The 27,914-nt window shown below is 31.9% G+C and overlaps 2 protein-coding genes and 1 long non-coding RNA gene across 4 annotated transcripts in view; all 3 read right to left on the bottom strand.

The window, feature by feature from the left end:
• LOC143075473 (uncharacterized) overlaps nucleotides 1–27,914 on the bottom strand; it is a 425,173-nt gene that overhangs the window by 336,194 nt on the left and 61,065 nt on the right. The window lies entirely within an intron of this gene.
• Nucleotides 11–15,586, bottom strand: LOC143076878 (uncharacterized). The gene is made up of 5 exons (XM_076252766.1): nucleotides 14,644–15,586; nucleotides 8,704–9,487; nucleotides 2,393–2,507; nucleotides 893–1,198; nucleotides 11–160 (listed from the first exon to the last, which is right to left on the bottom strand). Exons 1-5 carry the CDS (start codon nucleotides 15,563–15,565, stop codon nucleotides 11–13), a joined length of 2,277 nt encoding a protein of 758 aa, XP_076108881.1. The 5' UTR covers nucleotides 15,566–15,586.
• The window catches only part of LOC143075471 (inactive peptidyl-prolyl cis-trans isomerase FKBP6-like), a 53,207-nt gene continuing 47,163 nt past the window's right edge, over nucleotides 21,871–27,914 (bottom strand). For both annotated transcript variants that reach the window (XM_076250886.1, XM_076250887.1), the window contains exons 12-14: nucleotides 25,848–25,941; nucleotides 24,827–24,953; nucleotides 21,871–24,213 (exon numbers count right to left, since the gene is read on the bottom strand). In XM_076250886.1, coding sequence (XP_076107001.1) covers nucleotides 24,157–24,213; nucleotides 24,827–24,953; nucleotides 25,848–25,941 — 278 coding nt within the window. In that variant the 3' untranslated portion in view covers nucleotides 21,871–24,156. The remainder of the gene's footprint in view (nucleotides 24,214–24,826; nucleotides 24,954–25,847; nucleotides 25,942–27,914) is intronic.

The raw sequence follows: 27,914 nt of genomic DNA, 5'->3' as shown, positions 1-27,914 counted from the left end.
ACAAATAATATTAGTTGGTAGTACCAAGAGCCTCTAGACACTGTGACAGCGACATTGGCTGGTATTCATTTGCCTTGATTCTCTCCAGCAGTTCTATTTGCAAGTCCAGCTTTTTCATCTCCTTCTTCTGTTTTTCAATTTCACCCCTAAAATACACAACCTGTTGAAAAAAACAGAAATATTAATGATATGAATTAATCAACAATTGTACATGACTAATTTGTAAGATAATTACTCCTGTACAGCTGAATGACTACAATGTATTTCAAGAAAACCGATCAACATAGAAAAATGGTATATATAGATGTGGGATATTGTAACCATGTGACAAAAAATTTCGAAACTTCATTTAGAGGAAAGGGCCAAATACTCCAAAAATATGTATAGAAAGGTCGTATTTTGCAATAAAGGTATCCATTGGTAATCTTCTTTTTGATTGTTTGCTTGGACGCCATTTTAGAGAACATTACTTTGTCTGTGTCAATTAAAAAGACTTATTTAAAAGGATACTCAGCGTTCATGTATCAGCATCAAGCAACATCTGACTAATATGAAAGTGCTCACATGTCATAACTCATCTGCTGACCAAATCTGAATTTGTTCGGTTAATTGGGAGGAGCGGACAAACAGGGTGAATGTAAGTCTTCGATCCCAGTGTGACACTCTGTGGGAGTGCACTAAATTGTATATGTGTAGACAGTATATAAATTGGAAAATTGTCCTGAATATGAATGAAACATTTGTCCCTTGATGTTAATGAAAGTATAATTTAACAATCAATGTTTAATATTACTACCAGTACATATATTCAAAAAAGAGCTATACATGTATTGCCAACAAAGTACTAAGGACACATTATACTACCGGACATGGTTCACTGTTATATATTCACCTGAAGCTCATGAACATCTCCTGCTGTGGCTTTTCTCTTCTTTGTCACTGTAGCAGCTGTAGGGACGGCACGGGATTCATTGTTCACAGGTAGGTTTACCACAATTGGTACTGCCCGGTTACCAATAAACCCTGAGAGAACTGATGGCGACTGAGGTGAAGGAGGTGTTGGAGGTTGTAGTGAGGACTCAGATTGGCATTCCATAGCTGACTGAAATAAATCCTGGGACCCTGTACAGGCCATTTCAGAATCATCTTCAGACAATCTAGCCTCAGTTGCACCAGCTAAAACAAAGACAAAATAGCTCTTAAATTTAATGTTGTAAGCCAATTAATACGCAAAAGTTTCAGTTTCAAAAAATCGATAGGGGGGTAAACCTTTTAAAAATTAGATCATAGATCATCATACGTTTTTGAGTAGACCCCCCTTTTTTGTTTGTGTCGCAAATATTATTCTTACATATTTTCATTTTTTTAAACTACTTTTTCTATTTATTATATATATTTGATATTTTATCAATTGGTTTGAACAATAGTTATATGAGGGGACATCACATATGAAGTGAAATGTAGTTGAGATATTGTCACGCCATGCCAGAGGGCGACAGGTTGTATATTAGTATTATTTTTTTTTTTAACTTTTGATAACCCTCATAATACATAGAGGTAAACATTCAGGTTTATTCCCTTTAAAACATCTTGTAAGAACGTGTTAATCAGGATAAACTTCGTATTGTAGTTGGGTTTTTTTAAGTTGTAAAATTCTAGCAAAGACAGGATATAGGGACGAACATTTCTATGGTACGATATTCATTCGGGCCGAGATAACATATTTTAATTGAGCGCCATTAACAAATTGAGGAGAGCACCTGTTCAGAATTCTCGCATATCAGCATGGGACAGTGATGTAGATTCACAAGAAATGATAGGGTTAAAACCTTTTCTTTATTCGCATATTGACAGGGAAAACGCAAATAAGATTGAATAACGTTTCATAAAGGTATAATTATATTTCATAACATGCGGAATTTGTAATGTTTACATTGTCACTGATTGTGAGGGCAAGGTCATTATTTAGTACATTTAAGTGCATAAACATCGAAGGCGATGCAGACGATTTGATCATTTAAGAAATAAATATTGGTTAAATACCTTTCAAAAATATGAATAACTATGAACATATCCTTGTATAGAAAGTATTTGGGTGACAATTTAGCACATGAACAAGGAAAAACTTTATTTCAACAGTTTTCAACGATAATTTGGGTCCATAGTGATATCGGCGGACATCAATTTTTGCCTCTACATCGATATTGTTCCTTCAACTAGGGCATATTAAAAGCACAACTGTTTAGAAATTTCCAGAGAAAGATCTACAGAAACTTTAAATTGATAAGACAAAATATTACATACCAGTGATGCAGCTTTCTACACCTCCTATGCCCTTGAAGGAAGCAGAGTCCTTGCACAGATCTATGGTTCTGTTCACTGCCACACTCACTGGCTTAGCCTGTGGTCCACCACCTGTTTTCCCCTGGTCTCTCTTGTTGACAGAAAAGATCTTCTTTGCCTCTTTCTTGGTGTTGCCCCATTTATCTTTACACTCCTTGGCTGACCTATGGGCAACACCAAGAGAAGACACCATCATTGAAATTCTTCCCCAGACTGCTGTTTTTCTTTTATTTGTCAAAGAACTTCCAAATTTGTCATTAATGACTGCATAATTTTTTTCTACCTCATCTTGGAGAAGATTTATCTCTGTTTCCGAAAAATTTGGCTTTCTTTCCCTTGTTTTCTTAACATTAGACTGATTGCATGCACTAGCAGAAGGCAAGTCGGCCATATTTGTTTATGGGGGAAGTTCAGAAAATCTGAATTATGGGTAACTAAAATAGCCTCTAAACCATAGTTAAAATTTAACGACAGGTTAAGATTTGTTAACGGTCACGTTAGCTAACGCTACCGTTAAATCAACTTGAACAACAGCTTTTTAACCTTCCGTTAAGTAACGCCACGATAAACTTTTTAACGACACGTTAAGGCTAACGCTACCGTTAAGTTAACGACAAGTTGAACAACCGGCCCCTGATGTCTAATGCCTTGATGAAATGAGTGCTGATATACTATGCAAACATCAATGAGGCAAATGATACCAAAAAGACAAAAAATAACAGAAAAAACAGACCGTACCGAAAAGGAATACGACGAAAACCCTTCAAAGAAAACTGAAGATTGTTCAATACCTACCCTAAAACAGGGGGAAAATCAGCTGCTCCGAAAGGGGGTGAAGATCAACATGGTCACGCTCAATAAGTGGCATCTACCCAGTTTGGTGATAAATTGCATTATCAGACATAGGGAAATTGAAACATGTAATTGTATTTCACTGCAATTAATAACAATTTCTCAAGCAATTGAATGTAAAGTGTAATTGAGCATTTTTCAATTACAAGTAATTGAAAGTGATGAATTACATAGGAAATATTGTCTGTAATTGACAATAACATTTCAATAACAACGCAATTACATTTGAATGTTGAATCAGAAAGATTGAACTTGAATTTTCAACAACAAAAAAATGATGATAAGTCACGACCTTTACTTCATGATGTTAGCTGAAGAGCAAAGCCTACACAATATACTCTATGTAATTGCAAAACACTGGGGGATGCTTTATTTTTAATGAAAACACACAAAAATAAAGAAGAAAAATAAAGATTATAGAAACATATCATAATCTGATAAACGAAACCATTGGATAGTCACTGTCTTATACACTAACTAGCTTGGTAATACCTACCTGTATTTTCATATATATGTAGATAGTGTTGGACATTGATTAACATGATCACACATATAAACTCTGGCTATTTGTTTTATTGTAAACTATAATTTTACTGTTTTACAGCAGTTATGTTGTTTTATAAAAAGGTTTTTAAAAGACAATTAGAAAGAGATAAATATTCAATAAGTACATGTTTTCTAAACCAATAAATTGTGATTAAAACTAAAGTATATTTAAAAAAGTAAGGCTTTCTCAATCATGTAAATTAAAAATTTCTTTAAGAAAATACTTTTCATAAAATTAACAATCTTTTCAAAATATAAAAATTAGGGCTTCCTTTTGTATTATTTTCATTACAATACATTAAAGTATGAAATTTCAATAGGTAATTATTACAACAAAATTTAATATTTTCAAAATATTGAATAAAGCTTTTTATCATTTTTAGCATTTAATCACACCAGACCTGTAGTTTTAACTATTCCTGAAAGCCAAGTATTATGTGCGATTCAGATGTATAGATGGTTTTTTTTCTGTAACACACACCACCTGATTTATAACTATTATTCGTCTTTGACACTGGCTAAAATTTAAAAAGGTCGCTCGCAAAAGATTTTTTTTTTTCATTACTCTAAAGCACTGTATTATACTGATGTACATATCATAGGATATATGCATGTCTTCAATATTTTATCTAAAAAATCATTTAAAAAATAACTGAAGTAATTAATTACATTTGCAAGTAATTGGAAAGTGAAATGGAATGTGTTATTCAATTGAGGATTGTGTAATTGTAATTGAATATAAGCAATTACTTTCAAAACTAATCGACCCAATGTATAAACAAATCCTAACCTAAACCCAAGGGAAATACAACAACTGTAAGATGAAAGCACCGAAACAACAGAAACACTGAACTGCAACAAAAGCAAACACAACCAAACATAGAAAAGGGCTGTAGATAAAAATGCCATATTCCAGACTTGGTTTATGAGTTACATTTGGTAGCCACTGTGCAAGCAATGTTTGAAAGTTTTTAGGGTCAAAATATCATTTCAAGAAGAACATAACATTGCAAGGTAAATGTTAGTGTCATTTTCAACTAAATCGTGAGTATACATTTTGTTGTGCATCATTTTCGACGGAATGATTTTCTATATAAAATATTATCATGTAGGTCTTTTTGGAAGGTCTGTACCATTTTTGAAATATTTAAAACCACATCTCGTGACAATTCTTCATAGAAAGCTCGAGATATTGTTTTTAAATCAACACCATTTGTTTTTACCTTGTCAACACAACTGTCTATCCACAATGAATGAATGTCACTTCTTACAGAAAGTAATTCCAAATATCTGTACTGGTCCTCAAATAACACAAAAAAGGAGAGTGACTCGAAATAATTTGGTCGAATACTGCGGCTTTTAAATAAATTCTGAAAAATTGGTATTTGATCGTTTAGTCCAAATGCAACTGTATACCTTAGGCGTCTTTCAAAGTATTTTAACAATTGTTAATAATTTTTCATACCTATTAGCAAAATTGATACTTTGTTCGAACAAGTTATGTCAAACTGTTTTAAACATGATTTAAAGTTCTGTAAATAAGTTTTGGATTCGCCTTTCAGAAGATGGTTCATATTCATAATTGACAGTATCAAATAATGCCTCCACATTTGTGAGAGGTACGGATTTTTTTAGGACAACGTACTGTTCATCGTTTTCTGAACATCTTTTATAAACAAGTCTGAACACTTGTATATATTTATAACTGTAATGCAATCTACATGACCAATGTAATCGCTTACGGATCTTATAGTTGTCAACGATATTATAAAGTAAAAAACTTTCAACTTCCGGTGACGGTAAAACCATTTGTACTCTAAGACTGTCCATCCATTTTGTTACATGATCTTGATTATATATATGTGCCAGGAAATATGGGGTTATGTTATTAGAATCTCGACAGGTCAAAATACTGATTCCAAATAGGTGTTTACATGTCTTCAGAAATTGAAGAAAACCTTTTGACGCTGCAAGATGAATTAATCCTAACTTTTCTTTGCGTGATGGACACACATGGTTCCTTAGCATTGCCAATTGTGTGTTTAATAAATTAGATAGAACATTCAAAATGTAGTCTAATGTATCTGCAAAATCAACGGTACCGTTCTCTTGATCTTGTATCATATAATCTTGCGTTACATTTTCAGTTGCCAAAATATATTGCCGAATATAGACACGTGTACTGTTGTGGTAGTATAAAGGGACGAAACTGTATTTTGAAACAGGAGTTCTAACAATGGCTAAATACAACAAATTGTCACCATTTCTTGACAAAACCGTAACATTCATACCTTTATCTATTAGGTACTGAACAGCTACCATATTTCCACCCATTGCAGCCCTTTGCAGTACATTGTAACCTTCATTATCAACACAAATATCAAGGTTTCTAGCTGAAAAATTATCGAAGAAGCTAAGAAAGTTTTTATCAGAATACCACCAGAATTTTCCTCGGTCATTTTGTATAATTTTATGCACTGGACTTACATTCTCATTACACTGCATTGCATTTTTACAATTAAGTACGATTTCAACAATATATGGGCCATCGATTTCGGCAATTGAGATATGTATTTCCGGAATCATCAAAAGTGCGTTCTGAAATTCGTCTTCTGCATACACTTTCAAAATAAGTAAGGGATACAGTCGTCTCTTGTGCATTGATACTATAAGATAATTTGTTATATTCCAATGATTAAGTAACTTTTCTTTCTTTAGATATACGGTCAATATATGAAAGAATGTTTCATGAGGTGTCATAATTTAGGTAAATTTGTTTCGCAAGTGGTATAGAAAATTGAGGAAATTTTACAGTTTATCGGTAGTTTAAATGGTTCAAACATCTCTCGATTAGGCATAGAAGTAAAAAGCTCATCCACTGGCGTTTGTCTAAAAATATCTTTTTGATAAAGAAGAATTTTTATTTCCTCCTGTGATAACTTACTATTTAATATCATATTTAATGAAAAATAGTTCCCGTTTTTCGCTGAATAGTGTAGAAAGTTCCTCCCGTATATTTCGATTTTCAAAAGATTATGCTTTGACTCTAAAGCTACATGAATATAGTGGAAAAATCTCCTCGAATATTCATACCACATTCATTGTAGTCAAGGTCATAATTGTATGTTAAGAGTGAACCATATTGAAGAATGCTTAGGCCATTGTTGTCTTTCACGTCAGGAATAGTGAGTTTATATTTTGTATCTAACAACATAAATTCTTTCAGAGTTAATGATTTACATAATGCAGCAGACTGAAATGGTGTGGAACAATTTTTAGATCAGGCTGTAAAATTCAAATTTAGTTCGATCGCAATAAATATGAACATATAATTGCTGTAACAAAATGCATAATGTAACGGCGTTGATTCGTCATCGTCTTTTTCTTCCCAGTTTACCAGAACATTCGATTTAAGTAGAAAAAGCATTTCATAATTCCAGTGCACTACTAATAAATGTATTATTGAGATGCCTTCCGCGCAGCTTTCTCGTGATAAACGCATTTGTTCTGAACTACCCATACGGTGCATATCGTGCTCATTTGAGTACAACTCATTTCTACATTTTGTCGTTAAATCAAATTTAAATTTGAGCAAATGTCTGAATATATTCGTTTGATTATACTGCACTGCAGTCATAATAAATATAGGTGTTTTTCCATGATACGCAGTACAATTCCATGTGTTTTTTTATAGCTAATAACAATTCTACTTTTTTGGCATGACCATTCCTTACTGCAACATTTAATGAAGTATCACATGTTATCGAATACCAGTTGTCATCAAAACTGTAATTTTTTTCTATGGTTAGATTTGCATAAACCACTACGATTCTATGATCTTGCTGCCTTCTACCATGAGAGTTTGGAATCCAGTTAAAAGTACCACTACAAACTAAACATATATCCTTCACACCATACTGAAGCAACAGTTTTATTATATTTGAATGTCCATTATCAGCTGCATGATACAATGAAAGTAAACTTGCCAACGATTTTTCTTTAAGAAGCATATATGCTGCAATGTCAGTGTGCCCGTTTTCGACCGCTAATTCAAATGCAGTAAGATCCATATCATTTCTTATAAACATTAATTCGAAATAATGTTCAGTCAACATTTGCACAATTCGAATATGTCCATTTTGACTTGCAATATGGAGTATGGTATACCCACAGAAATGAATATATTTGCATTTATGTACTATATCTTTCACAAATATGGGGTTCATCTTATAAGAAAAATATACCTTGGAATATGGATCAGCTCCATTATCTAACAAGCACCGCAGTGCATGCTCATTCCCATTGGATGCAGCTATAAAAGCGGCTGACATATTTCTTTCGTCTTTATCATTTATATGCTTCATATTGGTCATTTTCAACAAAAGATTTGTAGTTGTATATGAATTGAAATCCCTTACAACTTGTTGCAAATAAAATGTTAGTTTTGTGCCACTTAACATGTGTTTGGCATAGTTGTCTATTAACACATTCTTCCATTCGTCATTTCCGGACATTGCTACATGATAAACAAAGTCAACTGTATCAGATTCAGAAATATTAGGTGATTTAAAAAAATATGCACCAAATAATGTATGTCCATTTTCCTTATTTACATAAAATCGTAAGTGTTTTCTCGACTTACACGTAAGAAAATCAGCAATAGATTTGTGTAAAAAGGATAAGTTTCCATCACTAAAAATGAGAAAATGTCCAAGTTCATTTCCAATCACGCGTTCTGTCTTTCTTCTGTTTGCTGGCGAAATGTTTGCAACTTCAAAAATTTGTTCCTCTGTCATAGGCTTGGTCATTGTACACAAAACCTCAAATATTGGCATTAATTCCTCAAATAATCTAGGTTCAATATCAAACGCTCTTTCCAAATTCATCTGATAAATGTTTTCCAAAGAAGATGGAATATTTTTGAAGTCGTAGTTTCCAGATTTGTTACAAGATTGCAAATACAGTTTAACATGGAGGAAATTTCCTCTAGAAATCTTTGTGAGGAGATTCATTTGTTGATGTGTAAGACGAATATTTTTTCTAATATATTCTGTAACGTCATTTTCATTTTCGTTTCTAAAACTGCTTAATTCAATACCATTTAAACCTTTGAATTTGCTCAAAACCTGTTCAATATTTCTTGAAGTAAGTATAAACTTGACATTTTGAGGAAAATTGTCTATTTGTTTAAAAAGCAATTGTAAAATATTGTTTTTGTCAGCACTATCGCATTCATCTAAGGCATCAATTACAATTAAGAACTGGTAGTTTTTCCATTTATTTTGCAATGGATTGAGGATTGCTTTTTCCAGACACGGTATTGGGTCCTCTGAACATCTTAATCCAAACAATATGTCACTTGCAGAATCATCGGACAGAATTGAATTTCCCAGCTCGGGATATCTGTCAACAATTGCACTAGCAATATTAAGAATAAAATGTCCTGCATTTGTGGACCGAATTGAGTCATATCTGCAGAAATGATATGCTAAAACATTCTTTCGTATACCATACCAATCTGAGGACTTATCGGCACAAACCATATTTGAAACTATCGATGATTTTCCATAACCCATTTCAGCTGTAAGAATAATACCTTTTTCAGATGTCGCAAGTTCTTCATAAATTTTATCAAATAACCAATCCCTGCTGACTGTACTCTGGTTGTGTAGATTTTCAACGTAAAAGTTAAAATCAACTAAACTATCAATATTCCAATCATTTCTGAATTGCATGCTTAAACACCCTGAAATTAAGAAACGGTTGAATATGACATTAAATTTCCATGCAAAAAGAAAGCACATTTATATTTCATTTCGTTTGAAATAGGGTTTTTGTTTTCGTTTGCTATTTTTAGTAATTATATATAGATGGGAAATAGAATAACAAGTTATGATACTGGTTCTGCAGCAGTACGTACTATTAATAAAGTTTGATGGTATGTGTTTAAGTTTGGCATTTAAATGTATAAGAATCGAAGGTGCTCGCAGATACGTTGAATCGAAGTTGGTGACATTTGTATATAAACAGTTAATGATATGTATATAAAAGGTATTTATATGTTGTTTGAATCGAAGAAATATGTACAATAAAGGCAAATGAAATATTATATCGCAAGATAAAAAAAATGTTACTGCAAGCAACTAATCCTATTTCTGTGTTTGTCTTGTTTATACCCTACTGATTTTAGAATAGAAATACTGTAAATTCGGATGAACAGCGCTAAGGAGAATTTAAATATATTTCATTTCGTTTGAAAGCGGATTTTTTCATGGGAGTATTTAAAAATGATTTAATCAATTTAAAACATACGTTGCATAAAAATAAATCAAATGAACTGGATACTTTTTATTTTCATTTTTAACATTTCATAATTTCATAGTTCTACATAAAAAATGTCTGTCCCAAGTCAGGAATATGACAGTGGTTACCCATTCCTTTGATGTATATGAGCGTTTGCTTTTTGACACCTGAGACCGGTATTTTTATGTTTTAATTTTTGCGTCCCAGTCCGAATCAAAGATGATGAAACCTTTTTGCTATTTTTAAGTAAGGGTTCCAAATCGAACTTGTTATTTCAATCATACAACCAAAATGAAATCTATACTATTAAACGAGAAGACCTCATTTTGGGTGTCGCTTCTCCTCCTTCCATAATAAATTGATCATTGTGACTGTATGTCCTATAGGCACCATGCATAGTCGCATTTGTCATCCATTCTTATGATTATTCAGTTTCGGTTATTTTGGGAGAAAAACGGAAAAAAAGAAGTCCGGATATGTGTCCGTCATCACCCCGGCTTTTATTCATAGACAACTTCCTCTTCCGTTTATATTTCCAGAAGTTTGGTAAATTTACATTACATATCCTATATTATCATGTTTTATTTAAGATTCATTGCCTGAATCGTTATATAAGAAAGTTGTCCCAACTGTAAGCAACGACCCAGGCCGTGTGAAAATAAACAAAATCATTTTTGTCATTCACTTATCGTCACGTAAATAACGACACAGGCATAGCCTATATTATCATGTTTTATTTAAGATTCATGCAAGCAATTTACGTTGTCCCAAGTGTAAGCAACGACCCAGGCCGTGTGAAAATAAACACACACAATCATTTTTGTCATTCACAATCGTTATATGTTGAAGGACGCCTCCGGGTGCAGGAATTTCTCGCTACATTGAAGACCTGTTGGTGACCTTCTGCTGTTGTTTTTTTCTATGGTCGGGTTGTTGTCTCTTTGGCACATTCCCCATTTCCATTCTCAATTTTATGTTGTCCCAAGTGTAAGCAACGACCCAGGCCGTGTGAAAATAAACACAATCATTTTTGTCAATCACTTATCGTCACGTAAATAGCGACACAGGCATAGCCTATATTATCATGTTTTATTTAAGATTCATGCAAGCCATTTTCGTTGTCCCAAGTGTAAGCAACGACCCAGGCCGTGTGAAAATAAACACAATCATTTTTGTCATTCACAATATGTTGTCCCAAGTGTAAGCAACGACCCAGGCATGACACAGGCATAGCCTATATTATCTATACTATTAAACTAGAAGACCTCATTTTGTGTGTCGCTTCTCTTCCTTCAACAATAAATGAATCATCGTGCATCTGTGTTCTTTAGGTAACATGCATAGTCGCATTTGTCATCCATTCTTATGATTATTTAGATTAAGTGATTTTGGGAGAAAAACGACAAAATAGGTGTCCGGATATAGTGTCCGTTATCAGACTGACTTTTAGTCATAGATAAGACTTCCGGTTTTAAACATGCACATGAACAACAAATCGTATGATAGATTACAAAAATGAAAAATAAATAAGCCAATCAGAGCGTTCTCCATATCATGGTTTTTAAATCGCAAGAATCACAACTATTATACCTCCTTAGGACAATTATGTTTTCGCGTTTATCCACCAGTAAACTACGATTATTCTACTATAATATACATAGACTCTCTGTATTATGTCTACTTTTTTCTGAAATATTTACTATCTAAGGGGTCATATATACCAGTTGCATATATATTGAAATAAGTAAAACATGTGGAAACAAGAATGTGTCCATAGTATACATCTAAGGGGTCATACCAGTTGCATATATATTGAAATAAGTAAAACATGTGGAAACAAGAATGTGTCCATAGTATACATCTAAGGGGTCATACCAGTTGCATATATATTGAAATAAGTAAAACATGTGGAAACAAGAATGTGTCCATAGTATACATCTAAGGGGTCATACCAGTTGCATATATATTGAAATAAGTAAAACATGTGGAAACAAGAATGTGTCCATAGTATACATCTAAGGGGTCATACCAGTTGCATATATATTGAAATAAGTAAAACATGTATTGAAATAAGTAAAACATGTATTGAAATAAGTAAAACATGTGGAAACAAGAATGTGTCCATAGTATACATCTAAGGGGTCATACCAGTTGCATATATATTGAAATAAGTAAAACATGTGGAAACAAGAATGTGTCCAAAGTATACGGATGCCACATCGGCACTATCATTTACTATGATTATTGGACCGTGAAAAGGGGTAAAATCTCTAATTTGGCATTGAAATAGGGAACATATTTACGAAGTTTCGAGTTGGTTGGACTTCAACTTCATCAACAACTACCTCGACAAAAACTTTAACCTGAAGCGGCACAGACGGACGGACGAACAGACTACAAAACATAGTTCCCATGAATGGGGCATAACAATGTATTGTTGAAAATAATAATGGTCTATAAGCAGTTTCATTTATTTCATGTTTGAAGCGGTGCAAATTTTTTTTAATTTAATTTGACTTTTACCAAAAAATGCATTGTAGCAAAGGGGAAGAATGATTGTGGTATAAGGCCAGAAACACGAAAAATAATTGAATTTAACAGAAAGGAAACACATAACGGACTTTGGAAAAAAAGGGAGAGGGCTTTTTGATACCTTATATGAAATTCTCCGGTCATACTATCTTTTACAAAAAATCATCCTACAACAGTTAACAAGCTGTATATGCCCGCGATTTCGCGGGTGTGTTCTAGTGATTAATGAATAATGCATAATTTAGTGATTCTATTTTGATTTTTTTCTATTAAAATCGCTACTGTTTATGTAAATGAACTCTGTTTACTTGTTATCATTTTCATACGCCAAAAGTGCTGTTGTTGTCTTATAATGGGCACGAAATAGATGATAAAATCATATGACATGTAAATTCGGTGATAACAAACATATTAAGACTGAACATTATTCAATATATTCACCTTGAATGACGCTGTTCAACAGAAAAACTAAATTATATACTACCTCAATCGTTTAATTCACAGCGCTATTTCTCAGAAAGCAAACATAAGCGTTTTGATTCTTTTCAGAAGAACTATTCCATTTGACAAATGAATGGTGGAAGTATAGGATATGGTTAAAATTAAATGTTCATACTTTTTTTCCATTTTACAAAAGAGGGATGAAAGATACCAGAGGGACAGTCTAACTCATAAATCGAAAATAAACTGACAACTCCATGGCTAAAAATGAAAAGGACAAACAGACAAACAATAGTACACATGACACAACATAGAAAACTAAAGAATAAACAACACGAACAAATCCGGTAAATAGCATTTGTAATCATGTAACCTAAAGTTTCAAAATTATTTAGAGAAACATCAAATAAAAAATGGTGCTTTATATTTTATCTCGGAAATGTTTTTGATATACGAACTTTATCACTAACGAGTGTCGTAACAGTTGTATCAGTAGTAGTCAGATAAGAATAAAGACATGTGCGCGAACATCTACTGTATTTAGATTACTTAAGAAATTTGATAAGTCTCTTTAATTATTTTCATGAACGAAAACATAGTGGGCCCTCTGATGGTAATAAGCAAATTTAAGTTAGGTAGTTGTTTAAATATGCTATAAGGAAAAAAAATGAGATTACTGCAATTGAGACCATATGAATTACATGTATAAGCTATGTCGAAAGGAGATTTACACAGACAATCGTAATTTATGACGTTAAAGCCAAAATATAGTCTCTTTACAGAAATTTCTTTTACCTAGTATTATTGCTTTTGCAATCTATCTAGTACTTTTTCAGAACAGAATTATGGCCTGTATAATATTAATAATAAAATTGAATTCAAGGATACAATAAAACGACAGTTTGGGACAGTTCTTAAGTAAACATAATTCGTAAAAGTATTTTTTATAGTAATGTGAAATCAGTTATCTTGTATTGAATATAATAGAAAAAATTGTTTTAAGTCGGGTTCCATGAACATTACAAACATAAGCTTTTGTCGACATATTTCCGATTAATTTCACGATTTCCTTCACTATTTTATTTTTAATCTAATATTGCGTACACCTACATCTTTGTGTGCAACCTCCACATCGTGCAAGGCTTTGTCATACTTTATAAATACGAAATGCAACCTTCAAAATTGCTAAATGCTAATAAACGAATATGTAATCAATGTATACTTGATGCTTCGAGTTTTCAGAAATTTTCTATTCGACGAGATCAAGAAGTTTAAATTTTTCAATCTGAAGTTATAACAAACGCCATAGTAGTTACGCAGTATTGTATTATTAAATACAGACTTCGCCAGGAACCCTCACAGCCAAGCCTTATAATGCCAAAGGACAAAATTCAACGTATTATAAAAACTTACATTTGAAGGTTGCAACAGATAAGCCCGTCAAACACCAACTTTCACTAACGGTTAACCGTTTAATCGGTCGAACGATTATTCGAGTAACCGGTTAGGGAAAACTGTATGATTTGACAACTCTAATTTAAACCAGTTTCAATAAAATATGAATGACGCATACACTATTCTTATATTGACTTCCACATTTCTACATTATCAACTCCTCCTACATACCTTTAGGACTCTCTTTTACTGATGGATTGGAAACATACCAATAAGATAAACATATGAAAAAATACACTGGCATGAACAGCAGCTTCAATGTTTTTGGTGACGGGCGAAGACAAGAAAAATGTTTTTTATTCTTATTTAGAAGACCTGTCACTTGTTGTAATCTTTCCTCCAATTTACCTTCTAAATATATTATATTTCGATCAATGCTACCATTATGAATTTCATTACAGATGTCAATAAGGGCAAGACGTCCTTCTTGTGTTTGGAGAATATTATTGGGTAGTCCTGGACATAGCCGAAGAGTCTCGATGCAATGCAAAGCATTCTTTCCACTTTTTGTGAAATTTATTTCTGGTATCTTCAAAAATCGTATGAAAACGTCCAGGCAAATATTCTTATCTTGTTCATGTAGCTCAGCAGAATAGTTATGTGCACAATATGAATTACGAATTCGCAACATTTCGTCTATTGTTTGGCTATTAATATTAAATAAGATCGCATTTCTAATTAGAGACAGTAAAGCGCTAAAGTCCTTCAACACACCGCGTCTAAATGGATACAAGTCTTTAACAAAAACTTTACCCATTTCTTCAAACGACTGTGGAAAGTCAATGCTGTCAATTTTATTCCATTTAATGTTATCCCAGTGTGTCGAGTATCTATTCAGGCGGTGCAACTCTAATTTCCAGTGTTTACAAGTATCGCACCATTTGACAAAAGATTTACCAAACTTTCTACTACAGTTAGGCATGTTAGATTGACAACGTCCCAGTGTACATTTCTGACTAATTTCCATATGCTTAAATCGAAGTTTCTCCGTTACAAAATCTTGTAAGCCATAAACAATATATCGCAACCCAAGAAGAACTGATAAGTAATTGTAAAGTTTGTCCTCATTTACGATGTCTTCTGTGTCTGCCATTCTTAAAGTCACTCAGCATACAAAAACACCAATAAATTCGTTTATAAAGATCTACCACCTATGTAAACATGATAAAGAGTTACGTAGAAAGACAAATCGACTGATATCAATATCAAAGGGCCGGTCTTTCGTGCACACAGTATTGATTTTGTATTTTTAACTTCAAATACTTTTATCACTTGGTATTAATAGAGCACAAACCGTGTATATGTATAAATTTAAACAACATAGGTTATATTCAAAATCCGTAAAGAAACCTGCAGTATTTTAACAGTATTTTATTATTCGATTCGATTCCCATTAGAAAAGAGTTGATAAACATCTAAGTGATCGACACTTAGTACATGTCCCTGTTTACGTCTCTCTCATTTTAATGTTATAAACACTAGAAATAATTGACAACAGGTACTAGCTTTACACGTCTGTAGATTAAATGTTACATTCCAATCATTTTTTTAAATTTATTTAGGGAATGTTTCCTATTAGGTAATCAATATTTCAGGTAAGAAACTAATTTTTGAATAAGTTAAATGAAGTCTTTCATGTCTAATTCATCCAATAAAAATGCACATCTTTTACATTGGACTATCAATTTCAAAGGAACAAACTTAGATTTTCTCAAAAAAGGAGACCGTGACACGTAAAATTAAGTTTTACTACTGTTTGAAATAATTTGATTTAGAATTGTAATACAATCGATACTGTATAAATTGAAAAACATAAATGTAGCTGATATTTTAAATACTTCTTTAAACTGATAACGTGCTGATAAAGAGAAATATTGAATTTATTTTCCCCATATTGTCAGGTATAAGTTTTATCAAGGATTTGTATAGCCTTACTATACAAATCCTTGGTTTGACAAATGGCTTTTAAGTTTTAGAATACTAGTATCATAATGCTTTTTAACGAGAAAAAGACAGTTACGATCCTTCTAACATACCTATACCTATATATTATGAAATTATACATGATATTGACCTTATTTTCAAGACCATATGGGTCGTTTTCAAAAAATGTCGAATTTTCAGTACACCCATGCTAACTTTTTTATTTCTAATGGAAATTTCAGTTGTAATGGTTTAAATGAAAGCTTGTCGGATTTGTGATTCAGAACATTAATATTAAACACACCTTACATCTATTTTGATAAGATTAAACTGCATTTAAGACCCATTTGGGGGGTATTTGTCTGCGTACAGTGTCAGAAAAACACATTTCAAATGATTTTTTTGCGATTTTCTGATCGCCTTGATATCTGCAAAAGGGACTTTTTAAGAACGTTTAATATTACTCTAACGAAAAATCGTAGCTTCTTTATCATTGTATGTAACATATTATCTACAAACTAAATTGAATCTGCGTACAGGAGGTTCATGTCTTTCCTGTTACCGCTACTTAAATCAGCCGTGAAATTATTCTCCCTATGAATATTGAATCAGTCAGTGTTGATCTCAAAAGTGCAAAGTAATCTTTACATTTAAAACGCCTCGTTTCTTGAACGAAAGTGTAGAGAAAAGAAATTTCAAGACATTTAGTGAAAAAAATATAGCGTACTTTTTTTCATGTCTATGCTGTTACCACCAATTTTGATTAAATACACCAACAGTATACTTGTAAAAAGTGCAATAACGTGTTGGAAACCAAATTCACAATAGAAAAACATAATCACTTCACCAAAGGGAGTAGTTATTTCACAACAGCAATCAAAAACGAAGAAATTTGTCTATCCTGTTATGTCTATCCTGTTACTATGGTTGCTATGGTTACAGTAACAGGATAGACAATTGTAGACAAAAACGTCGTTAATTTTTTTATCTTAACATATAGGTGCAAAACGAATGAAATATTTCGTTGTTTGAAGTCATCTTAAGGTTATAACGTATTAATCTTCCCAATTAAGCATTCGCAGGTGCAATTAATACTGATATCGGTAACAGGATAGACAAAAAGGTAACAGGATAGACTTTTATATAGTAATATATCAGAAACGTACATTCCTGTTACCAATGAAATATAGAGAAAAGTAAACTAACTTATGAGGGATTTACTTGATGTTGGGTTTATTTGAAAGGGTGAAAAAATGCCGAACAATATAAATTGCTATCTTAGACTTGCATTACTGGTGGTAATTTTTACAACCTTTGAAAACCAATTTTTAGAGGCATTTTTCAGTACAACCTGTTAAATTGGCAAATAATCTATTATATTACAGAATGAATATATATAGAAGTTTATTCTCTTGAAAACCATCTAATTGTCTACGTAAAACAAGCTTAACATTTTATCTAAACCTTTTCTTAATAACCCAAAATTTCTTTTGAAAATGGTAACAGGATAGACAAAATAATGTACCACCGATCAAAAAATGTTTCAACATATTTTTGTATGACATCATTAAGATTGCATCTTTTAATATGTTGTTCTTAAAGTACTGTTTGTTTTGATTTGCTTATGTAGAGGGTTGTTTGAAAAAGTAACTTTTAATAATTTTTTCAATTTCAAAATTCGACATTTTTTGAAAATGACCCATATCACTATTGGATGCATTTCGGTCTGCAGCAATGGTAACTTTGACCAGAAATGTTCTAAACAGATCAAAAATAAATTATTATGTAATTTTCGGTCTTTCGTTCAATTTTCAGACTATCCACTGTGGAAATTACATACTGTTCGGACACTTGGCTTGCGGTCAGTTAAGACCTGTTCGCGGTCTTTGTTCATTAGAAGTTACCTTAATGTCCTTCAGGTCAAAATTAACGGTGTTTTCAAAAGACTATTACTGACTTACTATCGTCAACAACATATGCAGGCGCGTTGTTGGAATGTTGCTACATATAAATAATCATAATTGGGACGCTCAAATTATCCCTTTTGTCATAAAGTTTTGTTTGCAACCTACCTACATATCAAATTTAAGAATATAGGTCAAGATGTGAAGCAGATTTCAGAGTGGTTTCTCTATGTAGAATTTGATTGGATAGATGCGTTTTACATAATCACGAAACTTAATTATTTAGTAAAAGGAAATCGCCTACCTGTATTTAAGCAAAGTGTGAAATTAACGAACAATGATAGCTTCTTTTACTTCGTCCTGTGAGGCTCCTGTATAAAATTAGTTTGTTATGAATTCAGGAATAAGACAGCACAAAAAAGATTAAAGCTGGTTCCTATGTGAGTTATGATTGTCAAACAATTCTTTATAAACATTGATGTGCCACAGTATAATGTTGAAGGGTTATTATTTTCTGAACTGATGTATAGGTAAATATCTAACTTCTATTATTTTGTTTAATCTGAGAATTTATATGGACTCTTGTGGATAATATAATCATAAACATAGAAATAAACTTATGGAAGTAAGTGAACATGGAAATTAAATAAAGGTGGAACTGGTAACCATCAATTCAGTTACCTGATGCTAATGATTTTTCAAGGATGACCCCCTCTTATATCAGTGTACTATGTTGTAAATCTGGAACTGAGCAATAATATCTATTAGCATACAAATTACACACACTGTAGACCTGTAAGGATTATTTACTGTGGACCATATTCCCAAGGGAAAATTTACCGGCATAGAAAAAAAAATAACATGGGTATAATGACAACCTTTTATGCAACGAAGTCGAAGGACCATGACTAAGTGAGAGAAGCCAAATAATTTCTCTAGAATTGAGATGTGTCAATGCTTATGCATCTGCACACCTACCACTAGTGATTCTCCTTAAACGGACCTCATCATAGACTAATACCTTGTGCTATTGTAAAATTTTATATTCGTGTCTTTTATTTTTGCTTGTGTGCTTTGTCTGTGTGCTTCTTTGTTATCTAAAATTTATTTACTTGTTTTTAAAGGGATTTCGATTTTAACATACTGATAAGTGCTGTACCCCTATTTTAGACATGTTTACTTGTTCTGTCTGTTTGTTTTGATCACACACCGTTTTCAACTTAGTGGAATTTGATGCAACTGTGATGCAATTAAGGGTTTTGTTTTTGGCTAGCTGTAAGACAAGAAAATGCATGTATCAAGCCAGGGATACGACAGTTGTCATCCATTTGCTTGAAGTAATGAGTTTGAACTTTTGATTTGCCATTTGAATAGGGACTATCCGTTTGAATTTTCCTAGAAGTTCAGTATTTTTGTGGTTTTACTTTATAAAAATCCTTCAACTTCCAGATCCATATGGCAAATATTGATGAACAATCACATGTTACTTCATATGACTTCAACTGACCTCTTGGGTGTCAAGTAAGTTGATTGTCAGAGGGAGAATAAACCTGTAACATCAATAAGACATATGCAATACCAGTAGAACATATATATATATATTGTCAATAATAGTGCATTGACTTGACATATCAACTTTACAATGATGAGTCTTGAAGAGGTCGTCATGAATATTTAAATACTAGTATACTTTCAGCTCTACTATTGAATATTCATGACGAAAAGTGATATCAGGTCAGTCTGTATACGACATAGAAATATAGTCAACACTTTGACTGCTCAAATAGAACAAGTGCAGTTAAAAACATTTAAACAAGTTCATCTACAATATTATTGTCAGAATCTATTAAGAATTCAAATATCAAATGTTGTTGCACTGTAGTACATTTTTTTGTAAATTGTTACTGAGGAAGATATTTTAACTTTATTTGTTTTACAACATCACTAGATTTAAAAAAATAAAAGTCAATGACTTATAGATGTTGACATTTTAACAAATTCTCATACAAAGACAGGTAAAGTCATGTATATATGGCAAACAATAAAAGATTAGAACAAATTACCGGAACCAAAAGCATCACTACTGAGGGCTTCAAGGATAAATTCATCTGAGATTTCTCCTACCTACATGCAAAATCTATAACTTGCTTTAATCTTATACCAAACAAGAATGTGTCCCCAGTACATGGATGCCCCACTCACACTATCATTTTCTATGTTCAGTGGACCGTGAAATTGGGATCAAAACTCTTATTTGGCATTAAAATTAGAAGGATCATATCATAAGGAACATGTGTACTAAGTTTCAAGTTGATTGGACTTCAACTTCATCAAAAAATACCTTGACCATAAACTTTAACCTGAAGCGAGACGGACGAACGGACGTACGGTACAACGAACAGATGGACAGACAAAGGGACGAACAGACCAGAAAACATAATGCTCCTTTACTATCGTAGGTGGGGCATAAAAATGAAAATAAAATTTGAAATTAATATGAAATAAGAACACTAGAACATACACTGAAATGTCTCACCTTCTTTCATAACCATTGGTATCATATTGATAGTCCTCAATATAAAGCTATACTACAGCTATTACATAAATTAAACTTAACATGATCCAAGAAAATGAGGTCGAGGTCAGGTAAATTAAACTGGAAATACATGTTCATCTTACCATCATTCCATTACACCAATATGCTTTAAATATGGTTGACCTTTTGCACACAGAAGAAACAAATTAAACCAGGAAAACTTAACATTGATAAATGAACCATGAAAATAAGGCCAAAGCCAAATGAATCCTGCCAGACATTTATGTACTCCTTACAATCATTACATGCTTTTAATATAGTTGACCTATTGCATATATAGTATCAAAGAAGCAAACTTACTCATTAAAACTTAACATTAACCAATGAACCATAAAAATGAGTTCAAGGACAGATGATACCTGTGAGACAAACATATACACCCTACAATGATTCCATACACCAAATACAGTTGACCTATTGATTAAAGAGGATGGCCATATGACAGATGGAAACATGGTTACATAAGACAAAGATACAAAGTATGAAAGATCCTTCTAAAATATAAAGCTTTTAATTAGCTAGTTTATGCCCCTGCTGTGACAATCATTTACATTATAAACAATTCTTGTTGTCTCAGGAATCAAAAATACCCATCAAATTGTAAACAAACAAGAATGTGTCCATAGTACATGGATGCCCCATCCGCACTATTATTTTCTATGTTCAGTGGACTGTGAAAATGGAGTAAAATCTCTAATTTGGCAATAAAAATTGAAAGATCATAACATAGGGAACATGTGTACCAAGTTTTAAGTTGATTAGACTTCATTTTTATCAAAAACTACCTCGACCAAAAACTTTAACTTGAAGTGGCACAGAGGAAAGAAAAAATGGACAAACGGACAAACGGTTGAACGAAACGGAAGCACAGACAAGAAAACATAATGCCGATATATGGGGCATTATAAATGGGGCATAAATATCAATTTACTTAGGAGATATCACAATCAGGCAAATTAAAAACAAACATTGGAATCTGGTTTTATCATTTATAGAAAAAACTATAAAAGGTTATGAAAAAAAATTCAAAAACACAAAAAAAATAAAAACATCCCTGATTTATAAGCAGCTACTTTTGCCCATGAGACTTGAAAATATACACTATAACAGCTAGTAAAATGTCATAAACATTCTCAGTACAGTTACTGTAAAGTTTGAAAGAAAATGGTTGTACACAAAAAAATAAGAAACTGATATAACTTGTGATATAAATTTAAATGTTATTAATCAAAGAAATACTATATCAGAACTTTTTTTAAATATTCACAAAGTACCAGTGAATCAAGGTAAATTGTTTCTAAAGTTCATCTCAAAATTGGATATTTGAAAATACCTCAAATGGTATAGAAAACTTCCAGTATTTGTATATTTACAAAAATTTTAAACACTATTTCTGCTATATGTATCATACATTGGTGCTTAATTAAACATGTGGTTTATAAAGTGAGGCTACGCTATAGAAGTAATACATTGGTGCATTATATAACATGTGAATTACAAAAGTAATGTTAGGAACACAGTAAATGGGGGTATCATGTCACATATGTCTCTCTTCAATTGGTTAAAGACTCAAAATTACTTGTGGTTTTTAATTTTAAAATATAAGTGACACTATTATTTGGTACGGTACATAAAAAGGTAATATTTTTTTTATATTAGTGATGAAAGATATACATTTAGATTTTCAAAAAGAGAACTTTATTTTAATAGATTTGAAATAAATGAAGCAAAATCATTAAAAATGGAAATGTTAATTGAAAAAGTTCACAGGTTCTACTTTGAAAACTATAAAATGAGTTCATTGCACAAAAAAATGATTCCTCTTCTCTGGGCAAACATGATCATTCCTCTAGTGACAGATCTGAACTGTTTGTGCAATCATGCTTAAAATGGTGTTCACTGTCAATCCTTAAACTACAGGTCTGATATTTTAGTATAAAATACAGAAGCCTCATAGCAATACACAAGCATGCTCAATTATTTTGAGAAAAAAGAAGTTTACTTCATATTTATCAAAACTTCTTACATTTCCTTTTTAAAATTGTAAAATCAAAACATAAAAGACATTTATTCCAATTAACTTTCATGTTGTTTGAAAAAATACTATGAACATACATGTACAATAATAAAAATAGGATTAGAAATTTTACTTGCCTAGTAAAATATCCAACTTAATACAGTTTCTTTGAAATTATAAACTACTTTCATTTTTATAAGTTTTTCATTTCAAAAATGATTCTATATACAATATACATATTTACATAAAAGTGGACGGGTTGATGAAAATTGAATGTTTTGTACTTAAAAATTGGTAAATGATGCAAATCATTAGAAATTAAATTTATTCTAAAGTATGAAAACCATGTCTTACAAATTTAGAACTAAAATTGACAGAAGAAAGCTTATACTTGCTTAAACATTTTAGAAATTAGTTTATAAAACACAAGTACAAAACTGTACATTGCATCCTTGAATTTCTAAAAATACAAAATTCAGTTATCGGTTAATCATAACTTTCATAAACTGTGACTAAAATTTGTTGAAATTATCAATTATAAAAACCATGACAACAAAAATACAAAAAAGACTGTATTTCAGTCAGAGAACATTAAACAACCGTTAAATCTCAGGTGAACATATATTAGCGTCTGTCCTGTCTGCCAATAGTTACAGTACGCTATGTCATACAGGAAATAACATTCTCTATTCTGTTTCTGTAATTTTTTCATTTAACTATTGCTTTTAAGTATACATTGAGTAGCTTTACAATATTTTTTCATAATGTTTACAGTCAATTCTTCTTAAGGCTGTTGCAGAAAATACTATGTCCCCCCAGGGAAGGCAATTTTTAAAAATTTAATATGGGTAGTTGTATTTGAAATAGCAAAATGCAAAGGGAGTCTTGTTCTAATCTACTTTTATTTCTATGGGTGGTGGTGATTAAAATAAGTGCCATCCCTTGGGGGGACATCATATTTTATGGAACAGCCTTTAATGATGAATCAAGTTTGTATCATTATTCTGTTTCTGCATTCTTCATTTCACTCCATCACATACTGCGACACCTTTTTTTAATCTCATTTATACACTATACTTCTACTACAGTTTGATTAATACTGCATGGTAAATTCACTATTGGGTTTTTCCCTTTTTGAAGTAACTCATATTATTTTACACATAACAGTCATTCAACAATCACATTGAATATAATGGTAACTGGACATTAACATTCAAACATGTGTAATCACATGACTAGTTAATTCACTTTGCTGTTTCCTCTTTCTTTATCTTTGTTATCTTAAGTCTGTAATTTTGACCCTATAATATATACATCACATGATTAAAGCCATTTTCATTTCCATACCTAGGTACGCAGCAGGGAATTTACTATATTTTCTAATTCACCCATGTCCTACTGTATGGTTTTTCTCTCTCTCAAAAAGTATTTCTGGTAGACACTTGAACAGAATGATTTTATAAATATTTTTCAATGATTGGAAATGAATTACAAAAGGTGCAGTTGATAGAATGAATGCGTACTATGCAGTATGGGTTTTGCTCATTGTTGAAGGCCATATTCATTTTTAATTTTAGTTCATTTATGTTTTGGAGTTTAGTGTGACGTCCATTTACACTAAACTATTACAAATTTTTGTTTAGGGTCAGCTAAGCACTGACACATGGTATGGAATTTTCCTCGATGTGTTGAAGACATGTGGAGGCCTTGGGCTGTTTTTGGCTCTTTGGTCTTGTTCTGGTCTTTGTGACAAACTCATTTTTTCCATTCTTAATATCATTGAAATATTTTAGCAACTAAGCACATGTAAAACAACAATATTATATTTGACAGAATTTAAAATTGCATCATCTTTCAAATTTGTATTTGTTTTTTGAATAAATTAACTTATAGCACCAATATGTTTATACTTACTGAACCAATCTGTTTAGCGATTAAACCAAGATTCTCACATTTTTCCATAATACATGCTATCTCCCCAACTGACAAGTTGAAGGCTGGGAATGGCATGTCATCTTGCAGATCATCTTTAATGAACTCACTACGATAAAAAAAAAATGTATACCAGAGAAGTTGCAAAAAGTAAAAAAGTAAAATTCTGAATTCTAATAGAAAAACAAAGGATACAGGGTATCTATTCATGACACATAGTCAATGCATGCAAAGCAGAAACAACAACAACAAAAAAACACACACACAAAAAGTAAAGGAACTGTCTTTAATACTTACACAAACAACATAAATAGTGTTACTACTTTGAATGCTTTTTAATTTCCTGAAATAGTCTGTATTAAGATCCATACATTCAAAATTTAGGAAGCTTTGATTTGTAGTAAAGTGAAACCATATCACACTACAGAACATGCTGACCTAATGCGGTAGAACAAATTTCAGGAAAATGTTTTCTATTTTCTGAGAAAAATGACCTGAAAATTGCATGGGACATTACGCACAGACAGGAGGATAGACATACTGACAGTTAAACAATGGATATAATGAATGTGTTTTAACACTTGATAGGTCTCTGTAAATTGTACTTAACAGTTACTACAGGTATGCAAATTATGATAAATAATTCTTTTAAGGTGGTACCTAACACTACAGGGAGATAACTCTGTAAAATAGGCTTAACATTTTAATTACGTTGTGTTGTTAAGGGAATATCAAGCTTCTCAATGATCAAAACTGGTGTTTGTCAAACTGCTATATAATCTGTGTAATTTTTCTGATAAAATGGTTAGTTCAATTTTTTTTAAATTTTCATATTTTTGAAAAAGGGTCACAGTAAATACTTTGTCAAAATTTTATTAAAATCAAACGATCCAAATTAATTTTAGTGAAGGTGTTGGGTATCACCTTAAGACACACAATATCTCATAAACTTTTTCTCCAGATTATAAAGTGATGCAATAATAACATTTAAGATGAAACTTACAGTAGTTTTTCTTCAACCATCTTCTGAAAATCATCTGTAACATTCAAATTTTTCTCTAACTTCTTCTTTGCTTTCAAGTTCTCCTTCTCTTTTTCTAAAATTGTATAATATTTCAAAATGTACTTCATCTTAATGAATCAATTCTAAAATATAATCTTCTTTAAAAAGAATAAGAGTGAAAAATATATATTGCAGTTGCAACCTAAGAAAATGTGTGATGTTGCGAAAATTTCTGAAAATAAAACCTGATGTTGGCAGAATTCAATGAATCAGCAACAAAACAATACTAGATATAGTAAATTGACATTTAGAGGAAACCAAGAGTCTTTAACATTAACCTAAAGGCTCTAAAGAGTTAATAACACGTTCTCATCTAAAATTAGAAATTCTCATATGCCACTTAACTCATTTTTGTGTGAAAAGGCTACACCATTTGGGATGATTGATATATTTCGCGTTAAAAAGTCACTGTATAGCATTAATAATATTTGTTTGTCATCTTTTGGCAAGATTTGTGATCTTTCTTCGTAAATGCGAATCCAAAATTTCATTATTTTATCATAAATCTTTTTCATAGGATGCTAGAATGAACTATTTTAACACCAAGGAAATAGTGCAAGTAAATAAACCTTAAAAAGATACTCATTCTGCATTTTTGTTATACTTTTATGTCATTTTTTAAATATATACATACCATAGCATTTACCCATCTTTATTTCAGATGTTTCAATGAAATGTATGCTAAATTAAGTCTTTTTTCTCTTACTTGTATTTGTCAGGTCTGTATGCCTGCATACTAACCTGGTGTATGCTAAAACCTCACTCTATGTGTATACTAGAATTTGTCAGGTCTGTATGCCAGCATACCGACCTGGTTAATGCTAAACTCTCACTCTATGCATATACTAGTATTTGTCAGGTCTGTATGCTAGCATACCGACCTGGTTAATGCTCTACTCTCACTCTTTGCATATACTAGTATTTGTCAGGTCTGTATGCTAGCATACCGACCTGGTTAATGCTAAACTCTCACTCTATGTACATCCTAGTATTTGTCAGGTCTGTATCCTAGCATACCGACCTGATGTATGTTAAACTCTCACTCGATGCATATACTAGTATTTGTCAGGTCTGTATGCTAGCATACCGACCTGGTGTATGTTAAGTAAACTCTCACTTTCTGCGTATATAAGTATTTGTCAGGTCTGTATTCCTGCATACAAATCTGGTGTATTTAGAACCTTCAATATAATTATTTTGGCATAGTTAAGGTATGTATGCCTGCATACGAACCTGGGATATGTAGACCGAAATTGTTATTTATTTTGGCTTTTTTCTGCTAGGTACTTGTATACTTGCATGGATTCTAAAATTTTATTCTGGATTCATGTTTGTATTGGCAAGTCTGTATGCCTGAATGCTAAGCATTCACTGAGTATTAACATTTCTTATTTACTTATGTTTGCATACCTCCCTTAAAAAATAAGGAGATGTGTATGATTGTGAAAGAAATGCATCTCCATCAAAGGTCGAATTACATGGATGTAAGGAATTACTTATGTATAGCCTTCAACTTCATTTGAATTTGGAAGAAAGCTCTTAATTCTTAACTGCAACACTCAGTGGTTTATTCCTGTATACCAACCCGCTTTTCAATAAACTCTTGTAAAACAATGGAATTCATGGGTTTGATTGTCGGCATACCAACATATAATCCTATGCACATTGGAACATAAAAGTTTGCACATTTGACATTTTCAGTTCACGGTATTCTTGCATACAACACTGGTGTACGGTGAAAATTTATTTTTCTTACATGGATACATACAAGCTTTAATTGCTTGTATATCAATCTATGTTTTATTGAATTGCAGTTTTACATCTATAATACTAAAATTACGAGGTCCAATTTGTCAGCCGTCATCACGTAAAAACGACGAATCAAAGAATTCAACTTTATATACAACTAATATAGTACAAAGGTGTAGATTAAAAATTACACCACTCCAGGCCCTTTTGTTTTTCACGTAATTAATATCGCCAATAATTAGGAAGTTCCGGGTCGAG

Source organism: Mytilus galloprovincialis, chromosome 5 (assembly GCF_965363235.1).
Source record: "Mytilus galloprovincialis chromosome 5, xbMytGall1.hap1.1, whole genome shotgun sequence".
NCBI classification, from domain to species: domain Eukaryota; kingdom Metazoa; phylum Mollusca; class Bivalvia; order Mytilida; family Mytilidae; genus Mytilus; species Mytilus galloprovincialis.
The sequence above is the reverse complement of the archived record's forward strand: the minus strand, read 5'-3'. Positions and strand labels throughout refer to the sequence as shown.

What these genes read in the sequence shown, in the direction of transcription:
- LOC143076878 (XM_076252766.1), bottom strand. Translation starts at nt 15,565, where the DNA reads ATGGCAGACACAGAAGACATCGTAAATGAGGACAAACTTTACAATTAC. An exon ending in AGTAAAAGAGAGTCCTAAAG is followed by an intron (nt 9,488 to 14,643) that starts GTATGTAGGAGG and finishes TCTTAATTTCAG; the next exon opens with GGTGTTTAAGCATGCAATTC. An exon ending in GAGATGTTCATGAGCTTCAG is followed by an intron (nt 161 to 892) that starts GTGAATATATAA and finishes TTTTTTCAACAG; the next exon opens with GTTGTGTATTTTAGGGGTGA.